Genomic DNA, 24315 nt, shown 5'->3' with positions numbered 1-24315 from the left:
CACACTGTTTACACAATTGTGTACTAAAAAATATATACACATAGTTTTATTTAAAGCAAAATGTAATAGCAGTAACATAGCCTAACTATCAAGAGCCTGTTAAATTTTGTTGAATTTTAAATGTGATTGCCTTTAGCTTTGCATTGGAGTATTTGGTACTGATGAGTGGTGATCATTCCAATATGCTTCTTGCACATTAACTAATATGTACACCGTCATTGCTTACATCTTAAACATAGAAATTGTACAGCCCAGAGTGTAGAAAAGGCATTCTTATTCCCAGATATAAAAAGCAGAAAGCAAAGGCAAAGCTTCTTCAAACTACAGGACAGGACCATGATCTGAAAAAGCTACTAAGAAGAATATTGTTCCAATCTCATAGTGCTTGAAATTTGAACCTCTAAAATGAAAAAGCATTGACATCGTCAGGCATACCTATACATGATAAGAATCAATCTAAGTTTTGAGTCAAGTGCTATTGTAAGTATAAAAAGGCAGCCTAGTTTGCTAGAGATATATGCCAACAGTCTTCATAACTTTCCCTTTCAGTCTTATTTACCTCTAATAAGCGTTCTGATTTTGCTTCCCACCAAGATTTGGACATGAAGTGAAAACTAGTAGTCGTGCTTCAATCCTTCGTTTACGCAAAACTGCTAGACTTGCCTGCATTACTTCTTTCCCGAACTACAGTTGGAAGATATCGTAGAAAAATAAGATTGAATACAGGAAACACTGAATAATAGCCTACCTCTTGCGTTTGCTCTTGGAAGAAGTAGAAGATGAAGGATTACTATGCCAATTCCTTTTTCTTTGGTTTATAAACCAGTTATTTATCTGCTTTAACTGCAAGCCAGTTTCCTGCACCAATTTAGCCTTGTCTTCCTCCTGCAAAAATAAGTTTGAGAAGCTGTTGAATTTGGCTGATGGGTATATATGAGTTCAATATATACTTACTGTTGGGTATGGCCACTTAGCATGTGACTGCCACCAAGCTTTTAAGAGTGAGGTGGTGTCACCTGGCAGTTTTCCAGCTCTTCTCTTTCTTAGAATTTCTTCTCTAACGTCCACAATCTTCTCCTTATAACCCTGAAAGAAGAAATTGTATCCGTTGCACCAACAAGTAGTACACCAAAAGAATTTATCCATCTTACCTGTTTTAACTCATGCTTTAGTTCTATCCGAACACGCTCCATCAATGATCTCTCGGTTTCAGTTGGAACAAGAGGACCGAATCCCATACTATCAGACCCATCTAGACTTCCATCATACAAGTTTAAGTCACTATCTGCCTGGTCTTCATCATCATCTGACATAGTTGCACCTGTGCCTTCACCCGGTGATACACCTGTTCATGGATCATGGTTTAGTATCAAGTTGAGAACTTTGCCTCTGAATCTGATATGAGGTGAGAACGAAGATTTAACAAATTTAAATGAAAGAAAGCTAAGTAGACATTGACTATAAATTTCATCACTCAATGGCAACTATCTGCAGCCAAATTAAAGAAGGGTGTCCTATAATTTCTATGAGCTATATCTGTTGTTAAAGACAACAACTACAGTGAGAAAATCAATCTACACAATATGCAGAAAAATCAATTTGAAGTTCACCAGGGGAGAGTCCATAAGCTGATGTATCACATTAACCGAAATTTCTCATTCACCACATACACAATGGTTTAAAGATGAAACAGAAGAATTCTGTCAAACAAAAAAACTGCTTTATAAGTCAATTCTAGTGTCATGCTATGGCAAATCCCATAACAATAAAACACAGAAAAGATCCTAGGTATATACGGATATCCCATATCATTTAAAGATGATAAAAGAAGCTTGGTTAAATAGCAGATAATGTGTTGATAATGGGTCTCACTATTAGACCAGTATGTTAGTTGCATCTAGTCTACAGCAATTTCTCATAATTTCTTTTGATGTTACAAGGCCCTTAACTGGATAGAGAGGAGGCTAAATCAAAGTTGGTAATACCAAATATTGTCTTATCCTTTTTGAGATCTGATATATATTGCACATAAAAAAGCAACAGAGTAAAGTAGTACCTGTTAAGCTTTGCAAAGATTGCTCAAGCTCCCAACAAGCCATTACTGCTTCCATTGCATGAACACGGACATGTTGTTGCAATTGGTCTTTAAAGGAGTAGAGCAACAGAACATAATGCGTCTACATCAGAGAGAACAAAGAAACGGAATAGGGAAAAAGGGTAATCAGATGAAAAAGAACACAATGTGTCTACATACAATATATCTATGTCTAAAGAACCATATGGGCATAGACATATTTAATCCAAAAAAGAAGATATAGCTTGATTATCAGTATGGGAAAGTTCTAAATTATAGATATAAGAAAACTACAATTTCATAAAAGTTTTCTAATTCTGAAACAATCTGTTAAACTACAAAAGAAGTTAAACATAAACAGTGGCTGGAAGTCTGTGTATGCTTTGTATCAATCTACTCTGATAAGAAGAAAATTTTTCCTCAAATTTGAGCATATCAAGGCTTTTTAAAGTATCATTTATGTAAAATTAGTATTGAAGAAGTTCTACATTGTGGTTCGAGTCACAGTGAAGGGCAAGCTGCAACAAGGAGAAATAACTACCAATGACTAGACCATAATTGCCTAAATGCAAGCCACCATCTAGAAAGGTAAGGTAATACAGAGAGGACTATCAGGAGTAGACCACCTTTTTCTTTTCAAAGGATGAAACTTTATTTTTTCCTCTATTAAGGGGAGTGAACACTTAAAATTTTTTTAATTAAAGAGACTAAAATTTCAGTGTATTTTATTTAAGGTACAACAAATACATAATTAAGATTGTTTGTGTTGTTTTGGAAACAGGATAATTAATTTAGTATCTTTAATAGAAAACAGTAAAAATTTAGTCCCTTAAATTAAAAAAAAAATGAAAGTTTTGTCACTTTAAAAAAAAAATGTCAAATTATAGTCTCTTCAATAGAAAAACAAAAGGTTTAGTCCCTTCAATTAAAAAATAGTGATAATTCAATACTTTTAAATATATTTATCCCTTGAGAATGATTTCAAATAGCGAAAAGGTTAACAGGTAGTTTAAAAATCAGTTTGCCATCACAAATCAGTTTTATATTTTATTTATAGAAGTTATAATTGAAAATTGATCCCAGAACCTTATCTTCAGCATGATAGCTTCCATTCTCATCACAATAAAGGAAGCATGAGTGTTGAGAGTTGCAGAAGGGATAAACTAGGCTATCACTGTCCTATTGTCACAATAATAACCAACACTTTTGCATTTGCAAAAGGCCAACTTATATTTTCACAAGCATTTATTTTTCCAAGAAGCAAATTTAAAAAAATACAGTTTAAATTAAAAATTTACTGAAGGGTGGAAAACAATCCACTAGGCAAGAGTTGTTGGTAGACTGGGGAATGGAGTAAAGAAAAAGCAGTCCTGCAGCAGAGAGACTTGAAATTGGTTCAGTGAAGCAAGCACAAATTCAACAAGAAACACCAACAGAGAAAGGACTACGTACACTAACGGATCTATATCAAGTGGAGTAATAAGACAAGTTGATCATTAACAAAGAGATTCTCTAAAGTACTCCAAAAGGCGTAATTGTTAAGTGTACCCAATATCATGATTCTTATAATGATGCCATCACATACCACACAAAACACCCCACCTAATTATCATCATCATCTTCTTCTTCTTCTTCTTCCTCTTCTTCTTCTTTATCATCATCATCCTCCAGAAATAAAAAAACACCTCACTACCCTCTTGACATAACCCTTTTAACATCTCACATAAAGACAGTCTCAACTCTCTAGTCTAAAACCTACCATGGCTTTCACAGACCAATCTAGTAAACTGAAAAGGGTGTCTCACACTCTTCATCACTTACCCTCTAAAAACCCCAAGACTAAAAATTTATCAAAATTCTTATTCATCTCATATTGAAAACCATCATGAAGATAATCAAAATTCATAATAAAGGTAAAAAAAAATAACATAAAAAAGCAGACTTTAACATAATTAGAAGCTAACCATGAACTGATCGAGCTCCTTACTATCAACCAAGTGTCCAACTCCATTTCCAAGAGCTGAGTACTTAGCGATGACATCCTGAGACTGACCCAACTGAGCGTCTATCCTGGGCAACTGGTCAACAGGCGTGGCGATCCTTAAACAAGACACATGTGCAGACAAAAGTTGTTCATACAAAGGATGTCCTAATATCTCAGCTTTACATTTTACGCTCTCCCAGTCCTCTCTAGAGTTATTACTATCACTGTTGTTGTTGGGTGCCGAAACAGAACCCGGGTGGTGGTGGTGGTGGTGGTCAACGTCATCGTTTTGTTGCTGGAGAATCGCGTTGTTGAGCCACGTTGGTGGTGGAGGCGGAGGAGAAGGAGGGGGATTACCAACAGTTGAAGCTGATGTTGTTGTTGTTGTTGCTATGTGAAGAATGTCAAATCTTTGTTGCATGTTGTCTTTGGCGTTAAAGGCCATTTCTGGGTCATGAAAAGCCATCAGATTTGAGTGTAAAAGAAAGTGGTTTACAAGTTTTCATGCAACAAGAACGGAATGGAAGATGTTGCTCAGAGACGAGTTTGAAGAAGAAAACTATGCTAGATAAGGTCAAGTTTTGGAAGGAACGAGGTGGGTGAAATATCACATTTTTTACTTGTGGCGGGTTAATAGACGGCGTTTATTATTGACGTGGTACTGCTAAAGACAAAAGGAGGAGCTAATCATGTAGTCAGAATTGCATATTCAATAATATATTAAAACACCAATTTTTTATATTATATATCATATTATATTATAAAATAATTTTTTTTAAATAATAAAAAATTTTAATTATCTTATCATTATTTTAAAAAATATTACGAATAACCCATAAAATTTACTATAATAATTTAAATCAAATTAAGTCTATTTATGTTCAGGTTCAACCTCATTAAAATCCTAGTATTATTTACTGTCTCCGGTTGATTAAGTTGAACTTGGGCCCCGCTCCTTTCACCCCAGCTTTTTAAACTTCTTTCCAACCCTTTTTCACTGCACTAACTGTTAAGGTAACCGCAGACAACTAAAGTTTACCGTACAGAACTGAACAAAACACATGACATTGACGTGGTTATCTTTGTTTGTTTTGCTGGTGCCTTAACTTGAGCTATTGTGCGTTTCGTACAGTGAAACACGTGTCGACGTCAGGTTTCAAGGACCACAAAAAGTGGGGACCATATTGGGAACACGCGTCGAGGAGTAGGCTAGCAGAATCTCGACACGTCAACCTGTACGACTCCTCCACTGGCACTCTATCTTTGAGGATAGAGAACCACGACACACGTAGCGACAGGTGGCGGCGGCTGAGCAATTTCACAGACTTCACGGGCCTGCTTTGTGGTCCCCGCTTAGTGGGTTGGCCCACCTCCCCCTTCTTGCCGACGCAGCTACTACTCACTATTTAGTTTGAAAATTTTGCCACCCGAGTCATAAATTACACATTTTACCCCTCCAAACTTGAAGGCTTGGAACTATACATTACAATTTTACCCCTATAAATTTATGTCCGTTTTGAAATGTAATTCATCTCATAGGAGTGACCATGGACATATAAATACTCTTGAGAGAGAGAGAGAGAGTTTAAACAATAATAGACCAGCTTTATCGGTGTAAATAATTATTATATTTAGTTAGAAATTATAAAAAAATATTAATATATTATTTTATTTAAATATCTTTTAGTATAATTATTTTAAAATATTTTTTATATTATGTATTATATTAATTAAAAATAAAATTATTTTTATCTTTAAAAAATTAATAAATATATATATAATTATAATAAAATAAAAATTATCTTAATAATTTTTAAATACTTAAGATTGAAATGTTAATAAGATTATACTTATACTATTTGTCACATCAATAGAATATTATTGAAATTTTTTATTACTTATCAACTAAACAAAGTAACGAAAATAATAAAAGATAAATTACGAGAATAATATTTCTTTACCCCTAACCAAACCCCACTAAAAGTTATTTGAACTTGTAATCAATATCAATTTTAGTGTTAATGATAATTGTCATCATGTGATTTATTATTAATATTCAAATCGAAACTTTGACATTGATAATAGATTTCCCAATGTACTTCATGTACTAATATAATAGATATTAGCAAATATTATATCGTCGTATAATTGAATAATCTTAAATTAAAAATAAAATAAATAATTAAATTATTCAATCCAATTATATGATAATACGTGGGCATCAATACTTAATAATACCCATTTTATTATTACATGTAATGTTTCCCTTTATTTATTGACATGAATTTCAACAAAGGAGGGCATTTTTTTAATGGCATTCCAATAAAATATGAACCTATTGATTGGGATTTGTTAGTTGGGTTGGACTTCTTTTTATCTATTATAAAAAGTACCTTGTTTCTTTCCCAAGTGCAAAATCACAGGGCAACAATTTTGTCTCTTTGTCTAGTGTTGTTGTTGACATTACATCCCACATTAATTTCTTCATGTAATAGTAGAAAACCAATTAGGTCTTTTTGGGATTATTAGAAAAAAGAAAAAAGGAGAGAGAGAGAGAGATTGGATTTGATTGAAACCATGAAATTAAAAAAATAAAATAAATAAGTAACAGGGAAAGTTTCTCATGAACATATTTTCCACTTGAGCTGAATGAGTATTTCTAAGCTAAAGTTCAGCTTGATAGTGTGATACACGACTTTGTTTAAGTTTGGGAGTTACAACTTGAGTGAGAGTTTGAGATAGGAATTGTTAACTCGAGCTAAAGTTTGGTGTCGAGTTGTGTGTGCTAATTTTAAAAGTTGAGAGGGTCTAATCAAAATTTTTAATATAAGATATAAAAGTTTAGGGGGGATAAATATGAGATTTTGGAGATTTAAGATAAAGATTTCAAGCCTTTTAAGAGATTATAGATATACAACTTAGGCTAGGCTAAGCTTGTGAGTTCACAAGCTGAATATTAACCTACCCGAACTCGGCTTGAGAAAGTACTCAAACCATTCAAGCTAGAGTTCAACTCATAAGTTAGTTTCTATGTTTGTAGTAGAACAATGTTATATATATTTATAATAAGTATTCATTTGGGTATCAATAATAATATGTCTATATTATTATTTTAATTTTAATTTAAAATTACTCAATCATATAATAATATATCATAATTAATACCTAATTTGGTACTCATTATAAAAACACGTAGTTTTATTGTTTCTAGTATATACTTATAAAATCTTTCCAAAGAAATGATGTCAAACAAGTTTGATTAACACAATGAATAATATGAAGATGTGATTTGATGGGTTGGTGTGGTATAAATTAGAAACTAAGTGATAATGTTTGAAGGGTTGATAAAGAAAGAGATAGAAATAGTTATGATGATGCTCTTGAAAAAGATTGAGAGGAAGATGAAAGGAATCTTCATACCTCACTTTGATTGATCTTGAAAAAGATTGAGAGGAAGATGAAAGGAATCTTCATACTTCACTTTGATGGATCGTACGTGTCATTGCTTAGCAAGGGAGCTTAAGATAAGGAAATTTTAGTCTATTCAATTGAAAAATGTGAAAGTTTGGTTTCTTCTATATAAAGATTTGATAGTTCAGTATCTTTAATTAAAAGAAAAATTTAATCTATTTAACAAAAAAAAAATGATAGTTTGATAAATTCAAAAGTTAATAAATTAAAATGTCATCATTTAATTGAATTAAATAATTAAGGTATTTTTAATTTAATCCGAGTCTCGGATCAGCTTAAGCTCAAATTAAATTCATAATGCCCAACTTGACATTCAATATGATGCACAATATCATCGAAAGGGCTACTAATAGGAAGAACAATATCATACAAAAAGGCCAACAATATTACTTATAGAAACCCTTCTTAAGTCAAACCTCCTTTTTAGGACTGTGTCAACCAGGCCAAGCAGGACTTGGATCAGTTTAAGCTCAAATTAAATATATAATGCTCAACTTGACATTTATTATGATGCACAATATCATCCAAAGGTTGCTAGTGGGAAAAACAATATCATAGAAAAGGTTGAACAATATTACTTATGGGATAAACAATGTTAACCCTCCTTGAGTACCTCCCCTTTGAGATTATGTCAACGAGGCTAAGCAAGTCAAACCTTTGATCTAATAATCGATCTTATAACTATCACACTAAATAAGTCAAGATTTGATATTGATATGGTTCGTTGTGTCTCATAACCAGACCTTCTTCTTAAGAATCCCAAACTAATATCACTCCAGCTACTTGGGCTTTTTTTTTTTTAATAACGAAAAACCCCATCCAAGTCAAACTATCTTTTGGGACAGTGTTCATTGTGTTTCATACAAAAAACCTTTTTCCTAAGAATCCCAAACTAATACCACTCAAGCTACTAGAGTGTTTTTTTTTTTGTTTTTTTAATTAGGAACACCGCTTGAGCCAAATTGCCATTTGAGACTATGCCAACTAGGCTGAGTAGGTCAAACTTGTATCTAATTATCTCACAATTATTACACAAGATAAGTCAATATTTGATCTTGATATGATTTGTCAAGTCTCGTATCCAAGACCTTCTTCTTAAGAATCCCAAACTAATGCCACTCAAATTATTTGGGATTTTTTTTTTTTTATAATGAGAAATCTTATTTAAGTCAAATTATCCCTTCAAGACCAAACTAATCATATCAAGTATGACAAACCTAAATCTAATGATAGACCTCATAACCAATGAACCAAGTAAATCAAGAAAAAATTCAAATCTATATTCTCTCATATATAAAATTTCCTCTTCTATCACTTAAATTAACCATGAGAGGTTACTTGGGGGTTATTAATATTCACTTTTGTATGCCATCGATTTGGTCAGATTATGAGAGGTTACTTGGGGTTATTAATATTTGAGTTAGATTATGAGAGGTTATTAATATTTGAGTCAGAAATCTTATTTGAGTCAGATTATCTCTTCAAGACCAAACTAATCATATCAAGTATGACAAACCTAAATCTAATGATTAGGGGTGTTCAAAATTATCCGATAACCGAATCAAATCGATTTTTAAACCGAAAATCGAACAAAAAAATAGGTTATTCAAAAAATCAGTTCAAAAATATATAAAAACCGAATTTTCAATTCAGTTACCGGTTTGCCTAATTTTCAAAACCGGTTAATCGAAATGAACCGGTTTTTAAAAATCGAATAAAAATTTAATAAAATATTGAATAAATTTTCAAAAAAATAGAAAAAAATAATAAAATATGATAATTTTTAAAAATTTGGTTAAAAAATCGGTTAACTGAAAATTTAGTTCGGTTAATTGATATTTTTGATTCGATTCAAAATCAGTTAATCTTAAAATCGATTCAGTTTCGGTTTATGATTTTTTTCAAACTAAAAATTCAATTCGGTTCAAAAAATGGGCAAAGTAGTTCAGTTAACCGATTTTGAAATGATCAATCTGATAATCACTAAATCGAATAAATAAATAAAAATTTAAATCTATATTCTCTCAAATATAAAATTTTCTCTTCTATGACTCAAATTACCCATGAGAGGTTATTGGGGGTTATTAATATTCACTTTTGTATGCCATAAATTTGGTCCCCAGGCTAAAACATTTATAGCTGACCTGCCCTACCCTGCTCCTACGACTTTACCTTTCCTTTTAAAGCTCTGGCTCAGAGTTGGGATCTGGTTTGCCAGTGTGGTCCCCTTCCATTATCTTGTGCACAATGTGACTTGATTGGAGGGCCCTGGACCGGACCCAATTCTAATAAAACCACGTAGGGACCAAGACCCCCTGCTTCCTTCCTCTTTGCTCACAATAAAACTGTTTATAATTAATTTTTAATTTTTAATTAGATAACTAGATAATATATTATTATATAATTATATAATTTTAAATTAAAAATAAAATAATATTTAATTATATGATAATATATTATTTAAGTATCAAATTAGATATTCAAAATTAGGTATACATAATATTATTCTTTTACTGTATAGTTGTTAAATGGGTTATTTACTATAAACAAAGCAAAAGTTCTGTTTGAATTTTTTTTGTATTTATGAAATTACCATATCACCCTTCATGTACAAAAACACATTGCATATACGAATACACATTTGAGTTGGAATACTGTCAAAGTTTTTTTTTCTTTTTGGATAGGCTAATAAGAATAAATAACTACTCTTTTTTTTTTTTAAATAAAACTATATATACTAAGTATTAATTTTTTACTAACGACAATGTTCTAGTTATATAGTAATATGTTATCATTAATATATAAAAAAATTAGTATTTTTAGTTACTGCACATAGTTTTGTTGTTTTTTCTTGGCCAAATGAGCTATTCTCACCCAAAGATTAGTGTTTTCTCAAATTTCCACTATTAATTTTGAAAATATCAAATATCCACCTATCTATTTATTTTTATAGTTAGTATTAGGGGTAAAATTGTTATTTAGCAAAAATATTTAAAAAACTAAAAATTTATCGCATTTCTCTCCCTAAGTTTAAAAATCTAACAATTCCATCGCCCACCCCCACCAAAGGTTTGAAAAATCACTATTTTCCCCTTAAGGCTTTGATCTCCTCTCCAACAATCCCTTCTTTGGCCATTTGTGTTCTCTTTCCTAGTCAACTTATCTCTCCCTCTCAATCTCTTCGTCACCTTCCCTTGGTCGTCTTCATCTCCGCCACAAGAAAAATTATCATCATCTTCATCTCAGATGAAGATGACGAGTCGTCTTAGTCTGAAACATCTTCATCTCCAATGAAGACGACATGGAGATTGTTGGGAGAGACCGAGAGGGAGAAAGAAGTCAAGAGGGAGAGAAAAAATTGATGGTCGGAGAAGGGATTGTCGCCAAAGAGATCCTTAAGTTTAAAAATGTAACAATTCCCCCCACCCAAGGTTTGAAAAATCGTCATTTCCCCCCTAGGGTTTTGATCTCCTCTCTCCGACAACAATCCTTTCTTTAGTCATCTATGTTCTCCCTCTTGGTCAACTTATCTCTCCCTCCCAGTTTCTCTATCACCCTCTTTTGGCTATTTTCATCTCCGACGAAGATAAAATCATCATTATTTTCATCTCAAATGAAGACGATGAATCATCTTAGTCTGAAACATCTTTGTCTCTGAAGAAAATGACATGGCGACTGCCTAGAAAGACCGAGGGGGAGAAAAAAGTCAAGAGGGAGAGAAAAAATTGATGGTCGGAGAAGGAATTGTCGTCAAAGAGATCCTTAAGTTTAAAAATCTAATAATTCTCACTACCCCCACCTAAGGTTTGAAAAATCACCATTTCCCCCCAGGGTTTCGATCTCCTCTCTCCGACAACAATCCATTCTCCATCCATTTGTGTTCTCCCTCCTGGTCAACTTATCTCAGTCTCTCTGTCGCCCTTCCTTGGTCATCTTCATCTCTGACAAAGACAAAATCATCATCGCCTTCATCTCATACGAAGATGACAAGTCATATTAGTCTAAAACATTTTTGTCTCTAATGAAGACAACATAGAGACTACCTAGAGAGACCAAGAGAGAGAAAGAAGACAAGAGGGAGAGAAAAAATTGAGGGTCGAATAAGGGACTGTCACCAAAGAGAAAAGATTGAAACCTTAGGGGGCAAATGGTGATTTTTCAAACCTTAGGTGGGAGAAAAATTGTTAGATTTTTAAACTTTGTGAGAAAATATGATAAATTTTTAGTTTTTTTTTAATATTTTTGCCAAAAAATGATTTTACCCTTAACAATAACTGTAAAATTTGATAGATAGATGAGTGTTTGAGATTTTCAAAATTAATAAATGAAAATTTGAGAAAACACTAGTATTTAGATGGGAATAAGTCCTTCGGCCTTTTTTCTTTGTTTCATTGATTGTGTTGCACCTTAACCAAGGTACTATGTGTTGGGTTTGGCCCAACTTTAGTTTGCTTGGGCCAAAATTTCACTTCACATCCGTGTTGGATTTTAGAGATATATAGAGACTCTCCAGCATAAGATTGGATTCGAATCATACCAATTCAAACTCGAATCACCATGTTTAATTTAAATGAGTCAAATTAGAATTAAAACTTTAACTTGATAGCTTAGTTCAAGTTTGTGGATTCATCGACAGCATTGCATTGAAGTTCTTTTTCAATAATTCTTATTTTCTGATGACTCTTTTCTTCTTCAATAATTCTTTTTCTCCTTCAACGACTCTTCTTTTTCCCTGGAAATTCCTCTTCTGTAGCAACTCTTTTCTTCTTCCAGACATCATTATTCACCATTCTAGCAAGCACAGACTCTTTCAAACTTGACGATGTGGTGAGACTATAGTTAGACATGAATGCTTGGTCATTTCAATTACAAGCAGAAAAACAACCTTTTTTTCCCATCTTGTGAGCACAAAATCTGAGAGTACAAAATCATTATCAAGATGGAAAGGTTTATATATGCAAGAGTATACACAAGTGGTGGCCCAGAAAGCCTGAAAAAATGAATAATGGTATCAAGGTAAACTAGGAGAAAGGGAAGGTCTTGTGACTTTGAGCTCGCCGCAGTCGCTTATATACACAGTTTTAAGAGGTCTGTTCCAGATTGTGCGAGCTTGCTGGGCTCTTTTGTCTCCCAGAAACGCCGCCAGATCATTGTATTGCTGGATTCTTTCGGATGGTTTGTATGTTGGAATGGAAGCAATGGTTGTCACAGTATCCAGTCCTGGAAAGTGAACAAAAACTCAACAATGAAATTGACAGAGTTCGTAAAATCAATAAAGCAAACAAATATATTTAAACATGACACACGATTTATCTTGATTAATCCAAAAAATAAGATTACATACTGCAGAGTCGAAATTAGTTAAATAATTTCACAACTCCCACTTATAATTAATATATTTGTTAATAAATTATTATATCATTCATACAATAAAATAATATTTATATATATTAAGAGTCTTATATCTAATAGAAGCTTTACTGAAACCCAAATCGCTTATGGGTTTGGGAGCATTGTCCTATGCACTCACCAAAAAGTGGGGCTCTCGTTGACTAATGAGGCAACGAAACCACAATATGCATAGCACCTTATAATCGAAGTGATTGTCAGTTTCAACATAAACTACATACCATATCTACAAAATCTAGTAAGTGTATTCGATATATTTGGAGCTTTAGCTCGTTAGTTCAATTTGAATTCCCCTTCAACGATATTATATATTTTTTTGATAACCTTTCGATAACATTTTTAACCAGTTCAATCTAATTATTATGGATTCGAGTTAGTCTATGTTCAAATTTGATTCGTTTTGAATCTAGCCTTACCTTTGAAAAGAATACATACATGTTTTCGTATATTATTCTAATAGACAGTTTCAATTTATGAAAAACAAGCTGCAAATAGATGGACTCAAAGTAACCCCAGTTGAGTGTTAACCTGAAAAAATGCAGAGGCTTTAACCTCGATGCAGCATCACTAGATTGCAAATAACAAAGCTAAGCAGAGTCAATTGATGTAAGGAAATCAGGCAAATGGCAAAGATTACTAGAACCATGAGCTTGCTCAATCTGTCACGCAGTCAAACTCCTTGGTTAAACTCATAGATACAATACCAAGGAAGCAACAACCTACATGATTCAATGTTCAGCCAAGTTATCTACTAGCGGGTTAGCATAAGATGTGAGTATAAGACCTTAAATCTGGAAGTAGTAGAAAGAGTGAAACTTGGCATTATCACCCTTTTCTATGGAACTTAATTTCTTATATTCACAAGATTATATTTTGATTTTCTCCTAAACCCTTATAGGATAACAATCACTTCCTATCAAATTAGAAAAATATATTTTCCATAAAAGATGATCGTTTACACTTAATCGCTTAATTATATGTAACCCTATCTCTTTGTACATGACGATACACTATTAATAGCTTAATGGTGAACATATGCTTCCGAGAAATGGATCGAACAACCTTAAAATGTTTTCTTGTTCTTACTATTTCGTTATTTGTTTGCACTTAATTACATCTCTAATTTGGTATACTTTTCGGTTGGAACAAATTTCCTAATCAACACAATCCAATCTCTAAAAACTCATTATCAACATTATAAATGCACAAACAAAAATTAGCCCTCAAAAAGCACAATCTGCAATCATTATTTCAATAAAAAACTGACCTTCAAGAACTTCCCCAAAAACAATGTTCTTGCTATCCAACTGTGGGCAAGGACCCGGCCCAGTAGTGATCAAGAACTCAACGTTTCTATAATCAGGATCCAGCTTAATCTCTTCCTCATCATCATTCTCAGACAAGCACAGAGAAACAACGCCACCTCTCGAATGCCTCAACAAGAAGGCCTTAGACTCCACAGTCTCTGTGTTGCGAGCCAGGAACTCCAATGGCGGATGCACTTCTCCTGTCGAAAAGACTTATTTTTATATTTATAACTAGTTGAAACATTGATGATATTTAGGAAGATATTACCTTTGGTTTCTCTGCGGCCTTGCCGTCCGGCCAAGAAGAATTGACCAGGGAAGATTTTGTGGACGAGCGTGTTTTTGTAAGTGGAAGAGGTAATCATGGACTTGAAGTTGGAGACGGTGATGGGAACTTGATGGCCGTAGAGGCCGATGACGAGGCGGCCTAAAGGGGTGGAGTCAGTGCACAGAGAGTCACTTTCAGGGCGGAAGAAGGTGGGGCAGAGGGAGAAGTCCATGAAGACACGGTCGGTGATAGTGGTATCAAGCTGAGGTTGTGGAGGAAGAGAGAGGGAGGACGAGGAGAGGAGAAGGAGGGAGCGGCGGGAGAGGGTTGCAGCTGGAGAGAGGGGCGGTGGTGGCCGTACTGGTGGAGTGAAGGAGGCCATGAGACATGGCCGGTGTGGTCCTAAAATCTCACTGGATAAAGATATATATTATCAATAAAAATTATATATATTCATTTTGATAAATACATATATGTATATATATATATATATATATATATATATATATATATATATATATTACCATGTAATTAAGTTATTTGAAATTAAAAATAAAATAACACTCAATTTAATTATATAATAATATATATAAATGTATATACATTTATATAAAATATAAAGAGAGCCTTAGGCTCCTTGGGTGTTGGTGATCATATTCATATACCCATCACCTGCAACTCAAAATCATCACTCCTGTGTTCTACTATTTTTGAGCGGCCAAACGACTATTTTCTGCCCAAGGTTTGATGTTTTCTCAAATGTTCTCCTTTTAACTATAGAAATATCAAACACCCACCTATGGCTGATTAAATTTAACAGAACCCTAACGCCTAAAATTTTTATCTCTTTTTGCCCCCCTAAACTTTAAAAACTAAAATTTTCCTTTAGCTTAAGTTTTAAAAAATCGCGATTTCACCCTAGGGTTTGGTTTTGAAATCTCCGGTGACCTCTTCGGCTCCGTTGCCGACGACTTCTCCCTCCCGAAGCAACCTCTCCTTCCGACGATCTCTTTTCTCCCCCTTGGAGGTCCGATCGATGTCGGTAGACGCCTTGGGAGACGAAGAATTTCGTCGGGGAAGACGGTCGTCTTCCTAGAAGAAGACCTCTGGGAAAACGACCGTTTTCCCAGACGAAGACGACGGCTTCGTCTTCGTCTGGGAAGACGAAGAACTTTGTCTCCCAAGGCGTCTCCGACGCCGATTGGACCTCCAAGGGGGAGGAAAGAGATCGCCGAAAGGAGAGGTTGCTTCGGGGGGGAGAAGTCGTCGGCAACACAGCCGGAGAGGTCGCCAGAGATTTCAAAACCAAACCCTAGGGTGAAATTGCGATTTTTTAAAACTTAGGCTGGGGGAAAATTTTAGTTTTTAAAGTTTAGGGGGGCAAAATATATTCTATTTTAGTTTATTTTTAATATTATAGCGAAAATGATGATTTTACCCTTACCACCGTTAAGGTTTTGTTAAATCTAACCGGTCATGGGTGAGTGTTTGATATTTCCATAGTTAAGAGTGGAAACTTGAGAAAACATCAAACCTTGGATGGGAAATAGTTGTTTGGCCATTTTTGAGCTGGGAAAGCCAAGGGAACAAAATAAAAAATAGGTAATTACTGGTAAATTCTTATGTTCTTTAGGAACAACCCAGAAAGTTTGTGAAACCAGTAAAATAAAAAATCAGGTTCAAACCAATCCAAATAATTAAAAGAAAAGACTCACAATTTATCATAGTTCATTCGAAATAGGACTACATACAACAGAGTTAATATTATTTTAATATCTCCTCGTATTTCCTATTACAATGAAAATATTAATTTGTTAATGAATTATCATATCACTATTTTAAGAGAAATATATATATTTATATATAAAGATTCATATATTTAAGAGAAACTATGATTCTTATTTTTAACAAAAATTCTAAAGTCCAAATCTCATATGTCTTGTGTTAGGGTTGGATTCGAATCGAGTTCATATTATTTCAAATTTAAAATTACTTAATTATATAAAAAGACGTCTATATTTGTATTGGTATTTGTATTCTTTGTTAATGTATAAAGTATTTTTGATTCAAAATACATGAGATACATGGTCCGACATAAACATATGAATGCATAGATCAAGGAGATAGAAAAAAGACGTATATAGAATAAATTAAAATTGAAGTTACAGAAGAACTATATGTCGAAGATAGAAGATTAATAATCCAAAGAACTCTTGCCTCTTGCCATTTTCTGTCATCTATCCGTTGAAGTAAGGCTCTAATTTGAATCTTCGACATTCCCAATGGACAAAAACGAGGACGAGGACGAGGAAGATTGAGAAGAGAAGTCTTCATGAGAAGCATTCACATTCACATTCATATGCAAACAACCCTGATTCCATGGCCGTTTCTTGCTGCTGAAAGAAACATTCTTCTTATGAAGAGCACAAGCTGCAGCCTCCCCCACATCGCCTTTCAGCTTGTGCAACGCACATCTGCAGTTGCTGTGGTACGGCCGACGCTGGATCTCCCAGTGAGCGCACGATAAACTTGCCACAAACAAACACCCTAGCGTCATCATTGATATATACAAACAGTACTCAACCTCTTTTCTCTGAAAACCCTAGTTGAATGTTGGAGAGTTTATATCGAGGAAGATGGCGATTTTTCTCGAGAAAATATTGGTCGGAAGAGTCGTTACGCAACCAAGAAGATGAAGGGATGATTTAACCTAAGGATTGATTGTGCCAAAGGCTTGATTTGGATCGACTTATAATTGGAAGTTTGTCGGCATGCATTGTTTGTAACGTAGAGGTATTTTCTGACTTTATGAGAAATTAAGTTTCAGTTGGTAAGAATGGACCTTTGAATTGTCAATCAATCAAGTTAGTCACTTCATCCAAGACTTTGGAATGTACCCAAAGTATATTTTGCACTCCATTTTGAGCATTCAATTGAGGATTCAGATGATATATTATCATATAATTGGTATTATTTTATCGTTAATTTAAAATCATTCAATTATGTGATGACACATTAAATTGGACACTCCAAATGATAAACACATATATGTTGTGATTTTCATTACTAAAATATGATCATTATTGGATGAGTCTGACTATGCTTAAGGGTATAGTCGAGCAAAGGTTAGTTGAGTAGTGTTTGAAAAGAACTCAACTTTATCGCATTAAGACAAAGCTTGAGCTTGAGTTTAAGTTAGAAACTGTTGACTCAAACTCGACTCCAAAATTTCACTTAAACCGTGTAAATTGCAAAACATTATATTTAGACCTAGTAATTTATATATTTATCAATTATCTTTTATATTCGAAGTCAAATGGTAGATTTTAGGAGTACAAATGTAAAATTTGAAATTTTTAGAAGTCTATTGATGTTTGCTCCAATCAATTTGTAAGCTCACGACTTACCAAGCTAACCAACAATAAACTTGAGCTCAATATGATTCCAGAATCGAACTTAAGCCTCTTGAACTTGGTTCGACAGTAATCAAGTCAAACCCAACTCGATTACACCTCTAATCATATCTAAAAGACATCTTCACAGGATTGATTGAGTGTCAATGTGAAGGTAGCACCGCAACCAGTGGTCAAGGCGGTGGAGGCATTATTAGGCTGGTGGGATAGTGAGTATGAGTCTCGGTTCTTTAAGAATGGACCTCTAAATTGTCAATATCATAGTTAGCTAGTTCATGTAAAACTTCGGGATGTACAAAATTTGAAATAGAAAGGGATATTCATTTAATATACATGTAATCGAGTAGTTGAGATTTTCATTACTAAAATAGGACTGATGTAGTGTGGAGTTAAATCATGTCTAAAGATTTAATCAACCCAAGTAATGTTTGGTTCGAGATTGATTCGAAGGTATTAAGGTAAATCTTGAACTCAAGACGAAAACAACTAACTCAAACTCAACTCTAAAAATAATTTAAACCTGATTTTTTAAAATTATATTTAAATCTCATAGCTAATATATTTATCAATGATCTTATATTTTGAGTATCAAAGGATAGAATTTTAGAGGTTTAAATATAAAATTTGAAATCTTTAGAAGTTTGTTGATATTTACTTGAGCCAATTTGCAAGCTTGTAACTCACCGAGCCGACCAATAGCAACTTTGAGCTTGACTCAAAAATTGAACTCCAGTTTCTCTAGCTCAGTTTGAGAACCAAACTCGAGCTGCTCGAGCTCAATCTCAACTTAACAATTATCAAGTCGAGTCTAACTTGAGTACATATCTAAATGACATCTTTGCATGGTTAATCGAAAGTCATTGCAAACGTAACCCTACAGTCAAAGGTCAATAGGGGCAAAGACATTATTAATTAAACTATGTAAATTTGTCTTGCTGTGTGTCTTGCTCTGTGTTGCCATAATGCCTTATATTAGAAGTCATAAATTCCAACGAAAACAAGAAATATATTATTAGAGAGATCGGCAAGGAGATGTTATAGAGACATTGGATTCCTTTCTTGTTGGGAAGTTATAATTTAGAGAGTGTCTGAGTACGTAGTTGTTTGGTTAATTAGCTGAATAAATTAAGAGTTCGGTTGTTAATTATAGTTGAAAGAGAGCATAGTTTTCTCAGAAGAAATGTTTTCTAAGAAACCTCCTGATTTGGAAAAATCGATGGAGGATTTTAATACAATCAATTGATACATGCAAAGATCTCCGCGGCAACAATTTTCGTTTCGAACAGTTTGTTATTCAATGTACAAATAAATTAACATGTTATTATATAATTAGAGTTCTTTTTTAATTAGAAATAAAATAAAAATTGATTCAATCACAATTATAATGTCTTGTTTAAACTTGTTTGACTTAGTGTATAATATCATTGAAAGATTGATGATGAACCGAACAATATTGTCAAATAGTTGAAAAGTGTGGTCGATGAGATGAATAGTATCATAGAATGAAAAAACAAGTTGGTTTTGAGTTGAGTTACTGAACTAGAGCTCTAACTCGAAATTGAATCTTTCAAGCCAATTTATGGATTCACGTTGAGCCAGCTTGGATAAGATACACTTTTATGATAAAATAAAAAATTAGATAATCAAATATCATAATGACATATCTATTTATTTGTACTCGTTCATACCTACTATTTGGAGATATGTGTTAAAATATGATATTGCCTAGAAAAAATAAATTTAACGGTGTTAAAGGATGTTTGCTCCAAATGTGTGAGACAAGGGAGGATCCGATTCAAGCTAGTTTGGCTTAAATTCATGCCTGGGCTTGAACAAACTAAATCAAGTTAAAGCTTTAGTTCAATAAATTGATTTAAGATCAGTTTATTTATTCATTCAATGACACTATTTATCTTATTTACTCCTTTGACAATATTATTCATCTCATTAGTTGCCCTCTAGTGACACTATATGTCAATTCGAATAAGCTCAAATTTAAGTTGGATAATATGGATTTGATTCAAGCTCAAGTTGGTTTCTGACTTAACTTATGTCGGATTGAATCTACCCCTGATTTGGGAGGAAAAAAAAAAAAGGCGGAGATAGTAGTTTCCTCTAGAACATGTGCTTTTCTTGTAACGAAAACCTTGTTCCAATGAACAACTTTGAATTTGTAGAAAAAAATCAGCCTAGTAATTGACTAAAACTTTGTTTGACATGCATATATAGTAATAAAATGACAGGAAAAGTGAGAAAGTTAAGGCTGAAACTTTGATTCTTGACCATAGGTTAGAAATCAAGTTGGTTTTGTCTTCTTCTTGTTATCAATATTGTTGCCGTGTAGAACTCGAATCCATTCATTTGTTCTTCGTTCAAGAGTGTATAACTAACTTCATTTGTCTCTTTGTTAGGAATATAATTAACTTAATTACCGTAACCACCGCACGAGGTGAGGTTTTCTTTCACACATATGAGATGAGAGTCTCTTCAATCTGCAAAATTAGTCTGACACCTCTCACAATTGAATCCAGTAACTTTCCCCTCATTTGGGTCTTTAGATCCAAGATAAACGGGGAGTAAAGAGCAAGAAACATTCCCTTACCTCTCACAACCGAACCCAACAATCTCTCTCATCTGGGCATTCCGAGGAAGGCCATTGGGATCACTCACTCTAAACCTAACAATCTCCCCTCGTTCGGGTTTTCTAATCAAAGCTAATTAGGGAATAAAGTGCGGGAAACCTCCCACCTTATGGGCCTTGGGGACCTCTCACAACCAAACCAACAACCTCCCGTTTATCTTGGGTTTCAGATCCAGGCTAACCAGGAGTAAAGTCCAAGAAATCTCTCCTCATTTAGGCCTTTTAGGACCTCTCACAACCAAACAAAACAATCTCCCCCTCGTCTAGGCCTTCAGATATAGGCCAACAAGAAGTTAAGTGTATAAAAGTTGGGATTTTACGAGTATAAGTTATAAGTGTAAGATTTGAAACTATTAAATGTCTATTGGTATTTTGCTCAAATCGATTTGTGAGCTCACGTCTCACCAAATTAATGAACAACAAACTTGAGTTTGACTCAACTCAAGAATCGAACTCAAACCTTTTGAGTTTGGTTTAAAAGCTAAGCATGATTTGTCAGTAATTGAGTCAAACCCAACTCAATTACACTCCAAATCATGTCTAAAAGACATTTTCTTATAATTAATTGAGAGTCATTGCGAGCATAGCCCCGCAAGCAGTATTCTAGGGGCGGAGGTATTATTAGGTTAGTGGGTGAATGAGTATAAGTTTCAATTCTTAAGAATGGACCTCTAAATTGTCAATATCAAGTTAGTTAGCTAGTTCATCCAAGACTTTGGGATGTTCAAAAAGCATATTGAAATAGAAAGGGAAATGTATTTAGTATACATCTAATCAGGTAATTGGGATTTTCATTAATAAAATGGGCCAATGGACCAATGTCAAAGTGTGGAGTTAAATCATGACTAGAGATTTAATCGAGTGAAGTAATATTTGATTCGAGGTTGGTTCAATGGTATTAAAATAATGTGATCATGGGATGAACCGTATCATTAGATAAAGACACAAGTTGATCTCGAACGAAGTTATTAAACTAGAGTTCCAATTTGAAATTGAATTGTTCAAACTGATTTGTGGATTCACGCTAAACCAATTTGGATCAGATACACTCCTAAGATAAAATAAAAAATTATATCATCAAATATCATGACAACACTTCAGTTTATTTATACTTATTATTAGCTACAGTTTGGACATGTATTATTCAAATAAAGTATATAAGGGAGTTAAAATATAATACTAATATATTTAGTCATTAAAGTCCGCTTATTTTTTTTTTTTCAAAGTTCAAAGCTAGCAAGAATTCTGATTGTATTAAAGGATGTTCGCTCCAAATGTCTGAGATAGAGGTGGATCTGATTTAAGCTAACTTGACTTAAATTCATGTCTCGTCTTGAATAAATCGATATTGAGTTAGAGTTTCAATTAAATAAATTAGTTTGAAATTGACTTGTTTATCGAGGTAATACTATTTATTCTATTAGTAAATTGTTCACTTTTTTATTGATATTGTTCACCTTATTTTTTGCCCCCTAGTGAAATTGTATGCCAATATAAACAATCTCAAACTTAAACTGGATATTATAAATTTAATTCAAGTTCAAATCAACTTCAACTCAACTTAGTTTGGATAGAATTCAACCTTGGTTTGAGATAAGTAAAGGCGGAGCTAATAGTTTCTTCTAAAACAAGTGTTTTTCTTGTAACAAAAACCTTGTTCCAATAATGAACAACTTTGAACTTGTAGAAAAATTAGCCTAGTAATTGATTGAAACTTTGTTTAACATGCATATAAACATAAATAAAGATTATTAGCTCAATATAAAATGACAAAGAAGTGAGAAAGTTAATGCTGGCACTTATATTCTGAATCATAGGTTAGAAATTAAGTTTGTCTTCTATTATTTTTGTTGTCAATATTGTTGCAGCGTGGAACTCAATGCATTCATTTGTTCTTTGTTCTTGAGTGTATGACTACCTTCATTTGTCTCTTTGTTGGGAATATAATTAACTTAGGCATCCCAAAAGGTAGCTTAAGAAGTCAGGTTTTCTCTCACACTTGATGAAATTCTCAACAATCCGCAGCCCCTCATTTGAGAGGAATAAAGTGTAGGAAACCTCTCTTCAACTCTCACAACCAAACCTACCCAACAATCTCATTCTCATAGGAGCCTTCAGAATCCAAATCCAGGCTAATTGAGATATAAAAATGTAAGAAATCTCCCCCCTTGTTTAGGCCTTAGGCGATCTCTCACTCTAAACCTAACAATCTCCCTTCATTTGGGTCTTCAGATCCAAGGTAACTTGGGAATAAAGTACGGGAAATCTCCCCCTCATTTAGGCATTCAAGGACCTCTCACAATCCAACCCAACAATCTCCCCTTCATCTGGGCCTTCAAATCCAGGCTAGCCAAGAGTAAAGTTTAGGAATTTAAGAATTGTTTAACATAATTTGAATTGAACCACAAGTCACATTTGAACCAATTCGAGTCATTCATTTGGCTCATAAGTTGAGCCAAATCGAACTCTCTTTAATTCAAATTTAGCTCAGTTACAAAAATAAGTTGAACCATTCTTACTTGAACTTAACTCGCTTTTAAGCTAAATAAATTTGAGTCAAACTAAACTGAGTTGAGTTGGCTTTTGAGGTCAAACCAACTCAATTCAAGTCCAACCCTAGAGGAAACTAACAGATTGGACTATTTAAGTTCTTATTCAAGCTAGTCCTTTTGTATTCGAGTTGATCTTAGATCAAACGATTTGAGTTTGAGCTAAGAATTGAACTCATTTTTGTGAAACAAATTGAGTTCAAATTGGCTCAGATCAATCCATAATTCAAACTGAATTCTATTCTTATCAACTTATTAATCTCAAAGCAGTCTCAAACTTGCCTTTTTAGCTTCACTTTGATGTCGAATTAAGTTTTATTCGGCTTTGGCCCAAATAGAATCCAGCCCTCTTAAACGACTGACCGTCCACTAAACCTACGGGGAAAAGAAACAAATTAAAATCCAGTTGGATCCAAATTAATTTCTTCAAACTATTCATCATCTTCTTCCTAGCAAAACAACCCCAACAACAAGAACAAGAAACGTTGGCAGGAAAATGTATACATAACTAGTTAATAAATTTATGCACAAATATTATAATATTGTTATGATCCTCACAATTGAATTCTCACACACCAAACACGGAAGAAAAATCCAGTGTTGATCCAAAACAACCAAAATGAACAACAAAATCAAGAAACCTCAAACCTGAAACCGTAAGATCTTCTTCCTCCAAGCTCCATCAATGGCGAAGCAGAAGGAGAAGAGTTATGATGAGAAGCACCCAAGGCCAAGTTGCCTTCACTCCAAGACTTCTTTATAGGATAGGACACATTATTCTTGCACTTAGGAGATCCATTGGGACAATTATAATTATTTCCTTTGTTATTGCTCTTGCTATGTAGGGCACATCCACAGTTTCGATGGTACGGCCGGCGCTCGACCTCCGAGTCACCACCGGAGATGCAACCCTCATAGACAGGCCGGACAAAACCATCGGCAGCTCCTGCGGTAGCCATGGAATAATGAAGATGGAATTTTTTTGGGTGTGCATGCATTTATATAAAAATAGTTATACGGTTGGTTTAGTTTGCTGGATTTAGCGTTGTAAAAGCCGTCTATAAAGGAGTTTCTCAATGTCCCCTCAAGGTTTTACATGTATTAAGAAACCCAAGTATTTTGGAAAGTAACAAATACACCCAATCATTTAAAAATTATGATACCTTTTGTATAATTATAGATTATTTCGGCTCTCAATT

General features: G+C 33.8%; 3 protein-coding genes across 9 annotated transcripts; all 3 read right to left on the bottom strand.

Moving 5' to 3' along the window:
- Positions 1–257: 257 nt before the first annotated feature.
- On the bottom strand, positions 258–4672 carry LOC123194741 (homeobox protein knotted-1-like LET12). Of its 6 annotated transcripts, none has more exons than XR_006497322.1 (7): positions 4039–4672; positions 2057–2177; positions 1152–1345; positions 955–1086; positions 749–885; positions 560–671; positions 258–400 (listed from the first exon to the last, which is right to left on the bottom strand). XR_006497322.1 is itself a non-coding variant. In XM_044608119.1 (6 exons), exons 1-6 carry the CDS (start codon positions 4522–4524, stop codon positions 641–643), a joined length of 1101 nt encoding a protein of 366 aa, XP_044464054.1. In that variant the 5' UTR covers positions 4525–4672; the 3' UTR covers positions 258–640. The 6 variants fall into 6 exon arrangements, 2 of the variants coding, with proteins under 2 accessions (XP_044464054.1, XP_044464055.1); XR_006497323.1 differs by having other exon boundaries at positions 258–435; positions 560–663; XR_006497324.1 differs by having other exon boundaries at positions 560–663.
- A 7696-nt stretch (positions 4673–12368) lies between these two features.
- LOC123195285 (peptidyl-prolyl cis-trans isomerase CYP28, chloroplastic) lies at positions 12369–14971 on the bottom strand. Of its 2 annotated transcripts, none has more exons than XM_044608947.1 (3): positions 14514–14967; positions 14206–14445; positions 12369–12749 (listed from the first exon to the last, which is right to left on the bottom strand). In XM_044608947.1, the coding sequence occupies exons 1-3, from the start codon at positions 14893–14895 to the stop codon at positions 12541–12543; spliced, it is 831 nt and encodes a 276-aa protein (XP_044464882.1). In that variant the 5' UTR covers positions 14896–14967; the 3' UTR covers positions 12369–12540. The 2 variants fall into 2 exon arrangements, with proteins under 2 accessions (XP_044464882.1, XP_044464883.1); XM_044608948.1 differs by lacking the exon at positions 12369–12749 and adding an exon at positions 13512–13657 and having other exon boundaries at positions 14514–14971.
- Positions 14972–23324: 8353 nt separating this feature from the next.
- LOC123195345 lies at positions 23325–24124 on the bottom strand. The gene is made up of 2 exons (XM_044609039.1): positions 23765–24124; positions 23325–23491 (listed from the first exon to the last, which is right to left on the bottom strand). Exons 1-2 carry the CDS (start codon positions 24112–24114, stop codon positions 23467–23469), a joined length of 375 nt encoding a protein of 124 aa, XP_044464974.1. The 5' UTR covers positions 24115–24124; the 3' UTR covers positions 23325–23466.
- Positions 24125–24315: the final 191 nt, after the last annotated feature.

This window comes from Mangifera indica, chromosome 13 (genome assembly GCF_011075055.1).
Source record: "Mangifera indica cultivar Alphonso chromosome 13, CATAS_Mindica_2.1, whole genome shotgun sequence".
In the NCBI taxonomy this organism is placed as follows: domain Eukaryota; kingdom Viridiplantae; phylum Streptophyta; class Magnoliopsida; order Sapindales; family Anacardiaceae; genus Mangifera; species Mangifera indica.
This window is presented reverse-complemented; position numbering and strand designations above follow the sequence as displayed.